Here is a 13642-nt window from a genome sequence, read left to right on the forward strand (position 1 = left end):
GTACATATAGGAAAAACATTAAACATTTATCTCAGTATCTCTAGACAAATGTTAGTTTTACTAGGTTATATACTAGAGTAGAATTGCGGGATCAGGATGAATTCATATATATGGTTTGGTATTCTTGGGCATCCTCTGGGGGTCTTGGAACGTATCCTCCACAGATAAGGGGTGACAAATGTATAACCTCCTTTTGAAAACTCTAGACTGTTTTCTTTAATATGACCTTTTTCCTTCTCTCTCTCTACCTCTACACTGAGTGTAAATCTTTGACGTTGTTGCCCCAACAGTGTTTCTCTGCATTCTTCCCTTCTATCTTCTCCTTTCTCTGGGGTATGATTCCAACAACCTCTTTCCAAAGCTCAGATAGCCATTTACTGTCTATCCTGAAATTGATGGTTGCTGACAGTTCTGAAAAAAAGCTACTTAGACTTCTTACAGAAATAGCTGTATTACTGGTATTTCAATAACTAAAGGAGACACATTGAAGTCTTTTTCACACAATTTCACCCTCTTTGGTTCCTCCCCCAATTCTCTCTCCACACTTCTAATTAGTATCTCTCGGAATCTACATCCTCACTCTTCATTCAGGCACCTTTCTATATACATCATCAAGAAACATGCTCTCCTTCTTGCTTTGGTTGCTAATTTTGTATATTTCCAGACTTCTTATTCATTGCCTTCTGTTCTTTTGTTCTTTAAATACTTCTATAAAATATTGAGTATATATGAAAGAATTTTTATAAAGTATATGTAAGGTATAAAGAATCTCTTTTCAGTTATTACCACTACTTTAAGTAAACAAGCACTGCTATGAATGCTGAAGGCCCTGCATCTTTTCCCCGATATTCTTTTTTTTTTTTTATAGAGGCATGTTTTATTTATTTATTTGTTTGTTTGTTTGTTTTGTTTATACATGCACTGGGTACAGTCAGAAGCGCGAGAGGGTCAGAGAATTCACCAGAGCCAGAGCGGGGAGCAGAGCAGGCAGAAGGACCGAAGTACACTGCTGAGGGGAGCAGCGGGCGGCAGGAGAGGTCTGCGCGCCATGCGGGACCCTCCTCCAGTGGCTGGGGAGCAGCCGGGGATCGAACCAGCGCCGCGGGCAGCTTCGCAACCCAGTGCTCAACCGCTGCGCCACAGGGGAGGCCCTCCCCGATATTCTTTTTTCCCTAGAGTTAACCTCTGTCTTGAATTTGGGGTTTATTATTTCTTTTATAATTTTATGTCATTGTTGCATCAGCAATACCACAGTGATAAAAAAAGAAGCGGGAGTCGTGGAGCAAGCTGTAGGATACAGGATGTCACTCAGCAAGATCCTGGCCTTTTTATTGACAGAGAAGGATGTATCGAATTGAACACTGGATTTGGGGCTTTAAGGAGGGTGGGTCCAATGATATACACCCTCCTCCCACCCATGGCTCCAGTGTTATTAACAAGTTGTTCCACTGATCCGTCCCTGGGGCGCAAAGCACTTCGGTCAACACCCCCCCCCCCCCCACACTCCCATTCCCGGTCATACCTTGGGATGTATGCCTATTGCCCCAGGGAGAACTAGTGACCTGCTATTGTCTGACTTGAAAGGAGCCTTGTACGCTATACCCACATGTCATAAAGTTTAATTTTCTTTATAATTTTACCAGTATATGTTTATGTATTAAGTAATACATGTTTTAGTTTTGCATGTTTGAGTACAGAGCCTTACAATATTTATTATATAACTTGCCTTTTTGCTCAGCATGTTCCTGAGCATCATACATGTTGATGCACTGGCTGTATTTATTTTCATTGTATTTCATGGAAAGAATAGGCTACAATTTGTATCTAGTTTTTGGTTATTACAAACACTGCTGCTGTGAACATACTTGAAAGTGTTCTTGGTACGCAAATGCTAATTTCACTAGGGCATATACTAGAGTTGAATTGCTGGATCAGGATATATTCACATTGACCCTTATTAGAGAATGCCAAAATGATTTGCCAGCAATGTAGAAAATCAGTGTTCCAAGTCCTTGTCAACACTTACTTTTGTCATATTTAAAATTTTTTTGCTAATTTAGGTAGGGATGAAATGATATTTTGTTATTGTTTTTTTTTAAAGATTTGTTTATTTATGCATACAAGAACTGGGATATAGGCCAGAGGTGGGGTGGGGGGTGAGAGGATTCACCAGAGGCAGAGTGGGGAACAGAATTGGTGGATTGACTGAAATACACTGCTGAAGGGAGCAGCGGGTGAGACAGGAGAGGTCTGTTGCGCCATGTGGGTTATCTCCCCGGCCAGGGATCAAACTTGTGCTGCAGTGGCTGCAGATAGCTTCATAGGTTGCGTCTTAACCTCTTGCGCCACCAGGAAGACCCCTATTGTTTTAGTTTGTATTTCCCTGGTTCTTAGTGAGGTTTAATATCTTTTTGTATGTTTATTGGCCGTTGAGATTTCCCTATTAAAGTTCTTAGGTAAGACCTGTACCCGTTTTTCTATTTGGTTGCCTTGTTTTTTTGTTGTACTTTTAATTAGACCTCAGATACACAGAATAGGGTTAATTATCTTTGATTCTGAAGTGTCACTGATCCATACTTTGTCCTTCAGAGATTTAGATAGAAATGAATTTCAAATAGCGGAAAGAACATCATCACAGAAACTGTGGTAGGGAAGCTCTACAACTTTTGTTGAAGAAGACATGTTTGTCTGGAATATAATATTTATGAGAGAGGGCAGGGGGGATTTAGATTGGAAAAGGAACCTTGCAAATTTCCTTGATTGCCCTGTTAGAATTTAGAATCTTTTCTTTTTTAATTAGGAAGGCATTAAATGTTTTAGAGCAGGGCATTGACTTCAAGATTTTTGTGATACCAATATGGATGAGGATAAGGCTGTATAAAAATGGAACCAATTAGGAGGCCAAAAATAATCCAAATGGGTGTCGGGTTTTTTTTTAAAGATTTATTTCATTTATTTATACATACAAGAGCTGGGGTACAGGCCAAAGGTGCCGGGGCTTGGGGACGGAGGGTGGGGGATGTTGAAAAGATTTACCAGAGACAGAGTGGGGAGCAGAACAGATGGATTGACTGAAATATACTGCAGAGGGGAGCAGTGGGCGGGACAGGAGAGGTCTGCAGGGCCATATGGGCCAGCTCCCTTGCTTCATAGTGCTGAGACTTCACCCCTTGTGCCACCAGGGAGGCCCCAGAGAATCAGTTTTTTTAGGGCAATAAATGTTTATTCAACTCTTGCTCAATAGGGTAGGGCCAGATATCATGCTAATTCTTAGAATATAGACCTACTCCTGGCCTCCCAAGCAATCATGCAGTTTTTAAACAGTTTGAATATGATGATAAGGCAAGTACAGGTTCTCAAGGGAGCACTTCAGAGACTTACATAACTGAGATCTGGGAGTTAAGGACAACTTTTGGGGGAATTCACTTTTCACTTGTAACCTAAAGGTTGAGTAGAGGATGGCCTAGTGTTCTAGGCCATAGCATCTGCAAAGGTCTAAAGAGAATTCCCTTAGAGAATTGTAAGTAAAATTGTGTTTCGCAGATTGGTACAAAACAACCCCTCAAACAATTTGTTTAGCCCACAAAGTATTTTTAAGAACTTTATATTTATGAGTGGCCATTTTTTTTTGAAAAATAAAAGTTAACCCAAAGGCTGGTGCTTGGGCTCAAATGCATGGTAGTAATCAGCTAGAGCAGTGTAAATGCTGGCATTCTGTTAACTAGTTTTGTTTTGTTTAAGCACTAAATTAGCTAATGCCTGGCCGTTGTAAGTGCTTTGTATTTGGCATTCCCTGGGCTACCAGATAAAATATTTAGAGGGATGCTAGAAAGCTGAGCAGGAACCAGATTATTCTGGTTTTTCAAACCAGGTTAAAAAGTTCAAGATTGGGTAATTGAGTTTGAGTAATAAATTCTCTGAAGGGTTTTTAGAGAGGATGGCATGTTTTGGTTTGAATTTTAGACAGATTGTTCTGCCTGTAGGATTGAGAATTCACAACGGTTGCTGTTGAGCCCATGTTGAGTAACTGAGTACTGTTAGGAGATTATTGCCACAATTTAAAAATATGTGGTGGCCTGGGGATGAGAAGTGGAAAAGATTTGACAGATACATTAGTATTTTCAATAGAAATTGAATGTAGAAGCTGAGGAAAGAGAGAAATCAAGGGTGATACTTGATTTCTCTCTTGAGCAAAGGGTTGAAGGTGATAAGAATAGTAAACTTGGGAAAGAGGACATAAGAAAAATAAAGTGGTGAATGCAGTCAAGATTATGGAGGTATAATGAAAGGGACTGGCAGTATATTAGAATGGAAGGCAAGACAGAGCTTAGGTTTTCAACTGTGTGGGTTTGTATCATTAACAAATAACAACAGAGTTTTAATACCTCTAGCCTCTCAACAAGTCGTTAGGTCCAGTTTGAAATGTCGCTAGGATCTGTGGATGGGGCTGGCTGGGAAACTTTGGAATTATGAATCTGGAGCACAGAGCAGTGATCAAGATGGAGTGAGAGTTTGGGTAGTCATCTATCTAGAAAAGATAGTGAAAGTGCAGCGTTGGCCTCACTGCCAAGAAGGTAAAGGAATTGGGATAATAAAAACATAGTATTTGGAGCCAAGTCTTTTTTTCCCCTACTCTATGAGTTGTTTTTTTTTTTTTTTTTTTTGATTTATTTTATTTGTACATATAAGAACTGGGGTGTAGGCCAGTGGTGCAGGGATGTGAGAGGATTCACAAGAGACAGAGTGGGGAGCAGAACAGGCGGATAGACTGAAATACAATGCTGAGAGGAGCAGCAGGTGAGACAGGGGAGGTCTGCTGTGCCATGTGGGTCGGATAGTGCTATGACTTAACCCCTTGTGCCACCAAGGAGGCCCTGTTTTGTGTTGTGTTTTGTTTGATAAAATGGTATCTGTCTTCTTATATTCCTCATTGTATTGAATGTGGGTCAGATAAAACCTGGAACCAGACTTCAGTTCTTATTCTGTCTTACTGGCTCTGTAACCTTGTGAAAATTATTTAACCTCTCTTGGCAATAGCTTCCTTACTGCAAAATGAGAATAATAATAGAACTTTAGGGCATCTCTGGTGGTGCAAAGGGTTAAGCACCGCACTATAAAGCAATCCACAGCCTCTGCAGCATGAGTTTGATCCCCAGCTGGCCCGGGAGCAACCCACATGGTGCAGGAGACCTCTCTTGACTCTCCCGCTGCTCCCCTCAGCGGTGTATTTCAGTCCATCTGCCTGTTCTGTTCCCTACTCTGTTTCTCTGGTGAATCCTCTCACCCCCTTGCATCTCTGGCCTGTACCCCAGATCTTGTATGCATAAATAAATCTTTAAAAAAAATAATAGAACTTTAAAAAGCTGTTGTAAGGATCATGAGATCTGATACAAAATCTTGTAACAGTAATTGGCAGTGTAAGCATTCAGTGTTAGATATGTATTGAAAGTCTTTTATAAACTATAAAAGTGTTGGTGATTAGAAATGAAGATGGTCATCTCTGAAGAAGACCTACCTTTGAAGGATGAAAGGAAGAGATTTTTTTAAAAAGGGAAGAAGGAATCTGAATGACAGGCTAACCAGGAAATTATCAAGGATAATTAGTGGGGAGGATGTGATCAATATAATGATTTATAGAGGATTTTCCATCTATTTCAGTTATCATTAGTCACCCCTTTTTCTTGAACTCTTGAAACCATTTCGCCCATAGTTACATGTTGTTACAAAATTGTTGTAAAATTAAAAATGGGTAATAAATTGTGAAGCACTTCACAGTTTACATAGAGGTTAAACAATCCCGCCCAGTTTTCACAACTTATCTGAGGTAGATGCTGTTATCCTTATTCAATAAATGAGGAAGAAATTGAAGCTCAAAAGGTAGACTTGACTAGGGAGCAAAGTTTGAGTTGTATAATCTAGGTCTTCTGATGCCAAATCTCCTTTGATAATTTATTAGATTGTAAATTTAGATTAGATAAATTAGGTTATAAGTTTCTTGAGGCCTAAGCAGTGATTTATTTTTATCCTTTACAACACCTAGCTTGATGCTGGGCAGAAAATGAATGTTCAAACTAGACTGAGTGAAGATTGGCATTAAATCAAGAATAACATGCCCATTCTCCCCTCTGTCCTCCAGCGCCCTCACAAAGCCAACGCTGAGGAGATGACAAAGTACCACAGTGATGACTACATTAAATTCTTGCGTTCCATCCGCCCAGATAACATGTCTGAGTACAGCAAGCAGATGCAAAGATGTAAGTCCTTTCTGTTGCCTCGCTGCTCTCAGCCCCCAGTTGGAGTTCCCTTTCAGTCAGAGAGACCACCCTGCCTTCCCTTGTACCTCTCATTCAGCTGACATCTGATTTCTTTTGCTTCCCCAGGGTGCCAAAGTACTTCTTTTATCTTAAGTCTGGTATTTCACATGGTAATACAGAATAGAGATTGAGCTTTGTCCAGTTAGGTTCATAACACTGTGCCAAGAAGACTATAAATATTGTAATGGAAAAAGCACTGACTTGGGAAGGGGAAAAAGATACAGGTTCTGGTTCTGACTCTTGACTGAACACCTAACTTCTTAGGCAAGATTCTAGGTGATGTAATCTTTGAATTGAGGTGATAGGACCCCTGTGACCTGGGACATGAAAATCAGAGAGGGTCCCAAATCAGAAGCCATGCTCAGTTTGTAAGAATTTTGGAGGGTATTTTAGCTATGCAGGAGTGGTATGTTTCAAATTTGGGAAGAAGCCATCATACCTGACTTCTCCCTGATTTTAGAAACTATCTCTAAGCAACTAAGATCTCATATAATAAAACAATGTAACAGGATTGTCCAGAAGAAATTTTGACTACCTGATGATTGGCTTACTTTGAAAAAATCAGGACAGCTGAAACCCTTGTTATTACAACTGGCCACAAATTAGTCTGATTCTAAAGGCAGAGAGTTATTTATTCATTATAATTGTGTAGTAGTAAAGATTGTAAAACCACAGAGATCTTCTTTGAAACATTAAACTTAGTTGCCACCCTCAACTCTAGGAGCTGCTGGCCCACTAAGTGAGATATTTGCTCTCTGAATTGGCAGGGTCTTAGTCCCTTCTGAGGTGAGACAAATTCACTTCTTTGCTCTAGATGACTTTAGGGGTTTCCATAACCTTTCTAGCTCAATAATCAAGCTCTTCTTTCAGCAGAGGGGACTCTCAGAGGAACAGCTTGGTATTGAAGCAAGAAGCAAGAAAATGGACTTTGATGTCTTGTTTTGAATCCTTTAGCTCTGCCACTTAGCTATGTGTTCTTGAATAATTCTCCTAGCCTCTCTGAGTTTTGTTTTTTCCTTCTGTAAAAGGAAGGTAATAGTGTCTATTTCATGGTGGAGGTTGGAGGCATAGTGAGATAATGTATTCAAAGCACAAACTGTCAGTGAATAGTAGCTTTTCTGTTATAACTTATCATTTCTATTATTTTCAAATCTGTCAAGGCAGACAAAATATTAGGCCCTTGTGGTACACGGGTTTGGCGTTGGCTCTCAGTTTGCTCAGTTTTCCTGAAGCCAGCATTCTAAAGTTGTGCATTTATGAGGTCTGGGTTTTTCTCTCATTGGAGATGGGGTAGGAAGGATGAGGCTGTCCAAGGACTTCCAGGCAATTTATGACTTGATTCATGGTCTAGTGTGAATATAAGAACTGAGCTCTTTTTAAAAATTTACCAACACTTAGGAAGTAATACCTATAATAAGACCAAGTAAATCAGATTTCCTTGCTGTTGGCTAGAAATAAATAAATTATTGCTATGGTCAATTTGAGATTTTGAGATTTTTTTTTTTTTTTAAAGATTTATTTATTTATTTATACAAGCACTGGGTAGAGTCAGAAGCACGGGAGGGTGAGAGAATTCACCAGAGCCAGAGCAGGGAGCAGAGCAGGCAGAAGGACCGAACTACACTGCTGAGGGGAGCAGCGGGCGGCAAGAGAGGTCTGCGCGCCATGTGGGACCCTCCTCCAGTGGCCGGGGAGCAGCCGGGGATCGAACCGGCGCTGCAGAGGCTGCGGGCAGCTTCGCAACCCAGTGCTCAAACGCTGCGCCACCGGGGAGGCCCTTGAGAATTTTTTTTAAAGATTTTTAATTTATTTATGCATATAAAAACTGGGGGGTAGGCCAGAGGTGCAGGGGGTGAGAAGATTCACCAGAGACAGAGTGGAGAGCAGAACAGGCCGATTGACTGAAATATACTGCTGAAGGGACCAACAGGCGAGACAGGAGAGGTCTGCTGCGCAGTGTGGGTTAGCTCCCTGGCCAGGGGATCGAACTCATGCTGCAGTGGCAGCAGCTTGATAATGCTGAGACTTTAACCTCAGCGCCACCAAGGAGACCCGAGATTTTGAGACTTTTGATCAGAAGCTCTGAACTAATGTTTAATGAAAATGAGAATATGCATATATGCTGGGTTTTTTTGTTTTTTTTTTTTAAGATTCATTTATTTATACAAGAACCGGGTTACAGGCCAGATGCGTGGGAGGGTGAGAGGATTCACCAGACACAGAGCCGGGAACAGAACAGGCAGACCGACAAAACACACTGCTGAGGGGAGCAGCAGGCGAGACAGGAGAGGTCTGCCGCACCATGTGGGACCCTCGCCGGCCGGCCGGGACCAAACCAGTGCTGCAGAGGCTGTGGACAGCCTCATAGTGCGGCGCTCAACCGCCTGCGCCACCAGGGGAGGCCCCATATGTGCTGTTTTTTTGGCAAGATAATCCATCATGGTGAAAACATGATAGAAGGGATCTGTGGTGGCAAAATACAAAGATTTTCTCATCCATTTTACAGGTGTATAAACTGAGGCCTGAGGATATGAAATGACTTTTCAGGTCACACAGCAAGATAGTGGTAGAATGGAGACTAGAATTCCAGTCTCCTGATTTTGAAGTACTTTTAAATATGTTGCATGGGCCTCCCCAGTGGCGCAGCGCGTTGAGCGCCACGCTGTAAAGCTGTCCGCAGCCTCTGCAATGAGGGTTTGATCCCGGCCCGCCGGCAAGTATCCCACATGGTGTGGCAGACCTCTCCTGCTTCTCCTGCTGCTCCCTTCAGCAGTGTATTTCTGTCGTCTGCCTGTTCTGCTCCCTGCTCTGCCTCTGGTGAATCCTTTTACCCTCCCGTGCCTCTGGCCTGTACCCCAGCTCTTGTATAAAAATAAATAAATCTTTAAAAAAAAACGGGCCTCCCCGGTGGCGCAGCGGTTGAGCGCTGGGTTGCGAAGCTGCCCGCAGCCTCTGCGGCACTGGTTCAATCCCCAGCTGCTCCCCAGCCACCGGAGGAGGGTCCTACATGGCGCGCAGACCTCTCCTGCCGCCCGCTGCTCCCCTCAGCAGTGTACTTCGGTCCTTCTGCCTGCTCTGCTCCCCGCTCTGGCTCTGGTGAATTCTCTCACCCTCCGGCGCTTCTGACTATACCCAATGCTTGTATAAATAAATAAATAAATCTTTTAAAAAAAAGTTTATAAATAAATAAACAAATAAATAAATAAAGATGTTGCATATAAAATATTTCAGAGACACAAAAACAGTATGAAGATAATATAATGAACATCCATGTACCCATTATCAAGCCTAAGAAAGAAAACATTACCAGTATAAATGAAGCCTCCTGAACACCTCTTTGCTTGATCTCATACCCTCTCCTAGTTCTCCCAGTTACTGCCACTGCCAAGATATAAGTGTTCAGTCCCATACATCTCTTCCTGCAATGTGCTTTTTACTGCCTTCCCCGTCTTCCTCTCTTCCCCCATCTCTCACTCAGTGTTGTCCCCCTTCGTCTAAAGCTGGCTGAAGAATGAGAAGTGCTTATTGTGGAAAGAAGGCAAACCCATAGAAGCGTCCTCCCTGATCTCACAGATAAACCAAGCAAGGCTCTGCTCTCCCATGTCCCTCTATCTCTAGGCACACAGCTTGTTGAGCTGGGAATAAATGTGCTGACCATTTGAACCACATGTTGTTCAGGACCTTGAAGGAAAATATTTTTTTTCTTTTGTCTAAAATACGCTTTTCCTCCCAGGGAGGTTCCACAGTCCACATGGGAATATAAGCAAAACTGGAAATCCGGGCAGACCAAAGCCACTGAAGAAGGAAACAGCAAGAGGGGGAAGTCAATGTCAGTGGATAAATAGCCTGGCCCCAGTGACCAACGTTCATACTGACATTACGTGGAAGGGGGAAGAGAGTCCCTCGTTGCTCACCCCCTTATGCAGGCCCCATGTCCTTGGGCACTTATCTTGGTGGAGCACCAGGTCAGGGCACCCTCCTTTAAATGTGGGCAGTTCCAGAGTTAGTACTCCCGTGGTTATGGCAAACCTTGAGCTTCAGCTCTGTCGCCGAGGTTACCATAATGCAAACTGGACTCTCTGGCTTCCCATCCTCGGGCTTCTCTTCCTGGCTGTGTGTTGGGAACTCCTGTTGATAATAGTAGGTGTAGCGGGATGGCTGGGGCAAGAGAATAAGGTTCTGGCCCTCCCTGCCCCTGCCTCTAACTTCCTGTGTATCATTGATGTCTCAGCAGTGTCCTTTCTGTGAGAGGAGACTTGGCCATCAGGTTCCTCTCTAACTCTGTGAGTCTACAACTTCAGGTGTGCTTCCCTTCCTGTCTTTTTTGTTTCGTTGGCATTATTATTTGCATGTGTTTCCTTATTACGTGTTAGTATGTACTTTTACCCCTTTAGACCTGAAGTAACTTTACTCCAGTTGTCACTTGTGGGTGTAGTAGAAGGAGCACTAGATTGTGGGAATCAAGACACCTGGACTCTGGTTCTGGTTCTGCCACCACCTGGTAACACCATCCTGGGCAAGTCACTTAGCTTCTTCGTATCTCTTGCTCTGCACAGTGGTGTTGATAACTGTTTTGTCCCGCTTATGGAGTTGTCACAAGGATCAAACAAGACCGTGTGTATATATTTTCACGGCCTTATAGGACAGTCAGACCAGTACTTGATGACTGCCTCTGCTGTTTACTAGCAGTTTACCTTTCTGAGAATCAGATCAAATTCTACCTCAGAAGATGTGTGAAGAAAAAATAACATTAGGTGTTTAAAGCATTTAGCACAGTATCTGGTGCATTGTTAAGCATTCAGTGAATGGCATAGATCTCTGTTCTTCACTTTCTTGTTGGTCAGCTGAAGTGAGAGGTCCAGCAACAAACCTTACAAAATTTAGCTAGAATAAAAGGCTAAGTAAAATTTTCTGTCCATAAGGAACAAAGCAGCATTTTCCAAGTACTTATTTATTAATAATTCTTTCTCCATATAAAATTTCTATTAATCTTAACAGTCTAGTGAGGTAGATAACATTATCACTTATTATAGATCTTGAGCCAAAGCTCAGAGAAGTTAAATGACTTGACCCAATCACACAGCAAGTAAGTAGTAGACCCTGGACTAGAACCAAGCCTTCTGAATCCAAATTCTGTGCTTTTTCCATCAGTTCATAAATATGTGAGCAAAAATTAAAGGAAATTGTGAAAATTAATCTTTTGCTTATGTCTTTCAAGTCAACGTTGGTGAGGACTGTCCAGTATTTGATGGCCTGTTTGAGTTCTGTCAGTTATCTACTGGTGGCTCTGTGGGTAAGGAATATACTTCCCCTCCTCAAGGGTTGTGTGGGCTATGCTGGTGAGGTCTGCTTTTTAGGTTGCTATTCCACCTAGCTCCTGACCTGTGACCAAGTAAAACAGTTCTGTGACTGGATGTTTTAAAATGTCCTTTTGGTTCAGTCTCAGCCCAGGTTTAATCTCGGGCATGCTACTGACAGGTGTCCTTGACTGTCCTCTCCTACAAAGAGATCTTATATATAGGAATTCCCTGCAGACCTCATGGGCTTGTTGAGATGCTGTACATAAAAGCAATTTGTGAACTGTAGAGTGCTATAAAAATGGGAGGTGTCATCACCTATGTCTTATAAAAAGAGCATGCTAATTGCCTTTAAAGGTTAGAAATACTGCACATATTTCCCACTTTCATTAGTAATTTCTGGATTACTTCTAGGATTACTCTAAACTTTTTCTTTTTAAGATTTTATTTATGTATTTTTATTTTTTAAAGGTTCATTTATTTATTTGTTTATTTATATTTATACAATTGCTGGGGTACAGGCCAGAGGCATAGGAGGGTGAGAGGATTCACCAGAGATAGAGCGGGGAACAGAACAGGCAGACAGACCAAAAGCACTGCTGAGGGGAGCAGCGGGCGAGACAGGAGAGGTCCACTGAGCCATGTGGAAATCTCCCTGGCCAGCCGGGAATTGAACCCGCACGACAGAGGCTGCGGACAGCTCCACAGCACTGCGCTCAACCCTCTATGCCACCGGGGAGGCCCAGTATTTATTTATTTTTAAAGATTTTTATTTATTTTTGTATAGATCAACTGGGGTCTAAGCCAGAGGTGTGGGGGGAGAGGGATGAGAGGATTCACCAGAGACAGAGTGGGGAGCAGAACAGGCAGATCGACTGAAATACACTGCTGAGGGGAACAGCAGGTGAGACAGGAGAGGTCTGCGCCATGTGGGTAGCTCCTTGGCCTGGGATCCAACTTGTGCTGCAGTAGCTGCCAATAGCTTCATAGTGCTGTGACTTAACCCCTTGCGCCACCAGGGAGGCCCAGAAATATATTTACACATGCAATTCAGGGTGTTTACTCATTCTCTCTGGCTCTGAAGCCAAAGTTTCACAGAAAAGCAGTTACTTTATGGGTATTCTGATATTTTTCTTCTATTTCATTTAAATATAATTTTTGTATGTGTATATATATTAATCATGGCACACTAAACCAGTCTTAAAACCTAATAATAGGTTACCACCCATAGTTTAGAAAACAGTTTTTTTTTTAAGAGTAGCCAATATCCTGTGTATTCCCTGTTAGAATAGGGTGGAAGGCAGAGGACTGGCTTGTGAATTGTACGATACAGTTGTTGAATAAGCAGGTCCTGCCTTCTTAGTGGGTTCCCTAGACTTCTTGGGGGAAGGGGGAGTGTGGCTTGGTAACAGGTTTACGTTCTCTTTTCCCACGCCCAGCAAGTGCTGTGAAACTTAATAAGCAACAGACGGACATCGCCGTGAATTGGGCTGGGGGCCTGCACCATGCAAAGAAGTCCGAGGCATCTGGCTTCTGTTACGTCAATGATATCGTCTTGGCCATCCTGGAACTGCTAAAGTATGCCTACCTGGCCTTGTCTCTTGGAGGAGCACCTTAGGCCAGGTTCCCACTTCCCTCTCCCCTGGGCTTGCTTCCCTAGTTTGCTTTTCCTAGCAGTGTGCTGGCTAGGATGTGTTCGGTGAGTGTCTCTGGCCATCCTCTCCTTGACGGGGTCTTGGTTTGATCTGAGCCCACGGCAAGATCAGGGGCAGGTGCTGCTCAGATCCTGCCTCCAGAGTGTCCCTGTGTGGCTGGAGTTGACCCTGGCTGTAGAGTAGGAAGATCGGACTTGGTCGGCTTGGTCAGGCCTCTGGAGACACCCTGCCGCTCTTCCACCTTCCTTCAGCCAGTTTCCACGTCTCTGGTGCTTAGAGATACCTGAGGGAGGCAGCCAGCCCGGTAAGCTGGGACCTGGCGCCCTTGGCGCGTCCCATTCCCAAAGAACCCCCAGACCCCTGACCCCCTTCTGAT

The 13642-nt window shown here is 43.0% G+C and overlaps 1 protein-coding gene across 1 annotated transcript in view; it reads left to right on the forward strand.

Moving 5' to 3' along the window:
• HDAC1 (histone deacetylase 1) overlaps positions 1-13642 on the forward strand; it is a 29912-nt gene that overhangs the window by 9962 nt on the left and 6308 nt on the right. Inside the window, exons 3-5 of the mRNA XM_037501449.2 lie at positions 6137-6254; positions 11533-11607; positions 13051-13189. Of these exons, the coding sequence (XP_037357346.1) occupies positions 6137-6254; positions 11533-11607; positions 13051-13189 (332 nt within the window). The remainder of the gene's footprint in view (positions 1-6136; positions 6255-11532; positions 11608-13050; positions 13190-13642) is intronic.

The sequence above is a fragment of the Talpa occidentalis genome, unplaced genomic scaffold (assembly GCF_014898055.3).
Source record: "Talpa occidentalis isolate TD23 unplaced genomic scaffold, MPIMG_talOcc4v2.1 talOcc4.9, whole genome shotgun sequence".
NCBI classification, from domain to species: domain Eukaryota; kingdom Metazoa; phylum Chordata; class Mammalia; order Eulipotyphla; family Talpidae; genus Talpa; species Talpa occidentalis.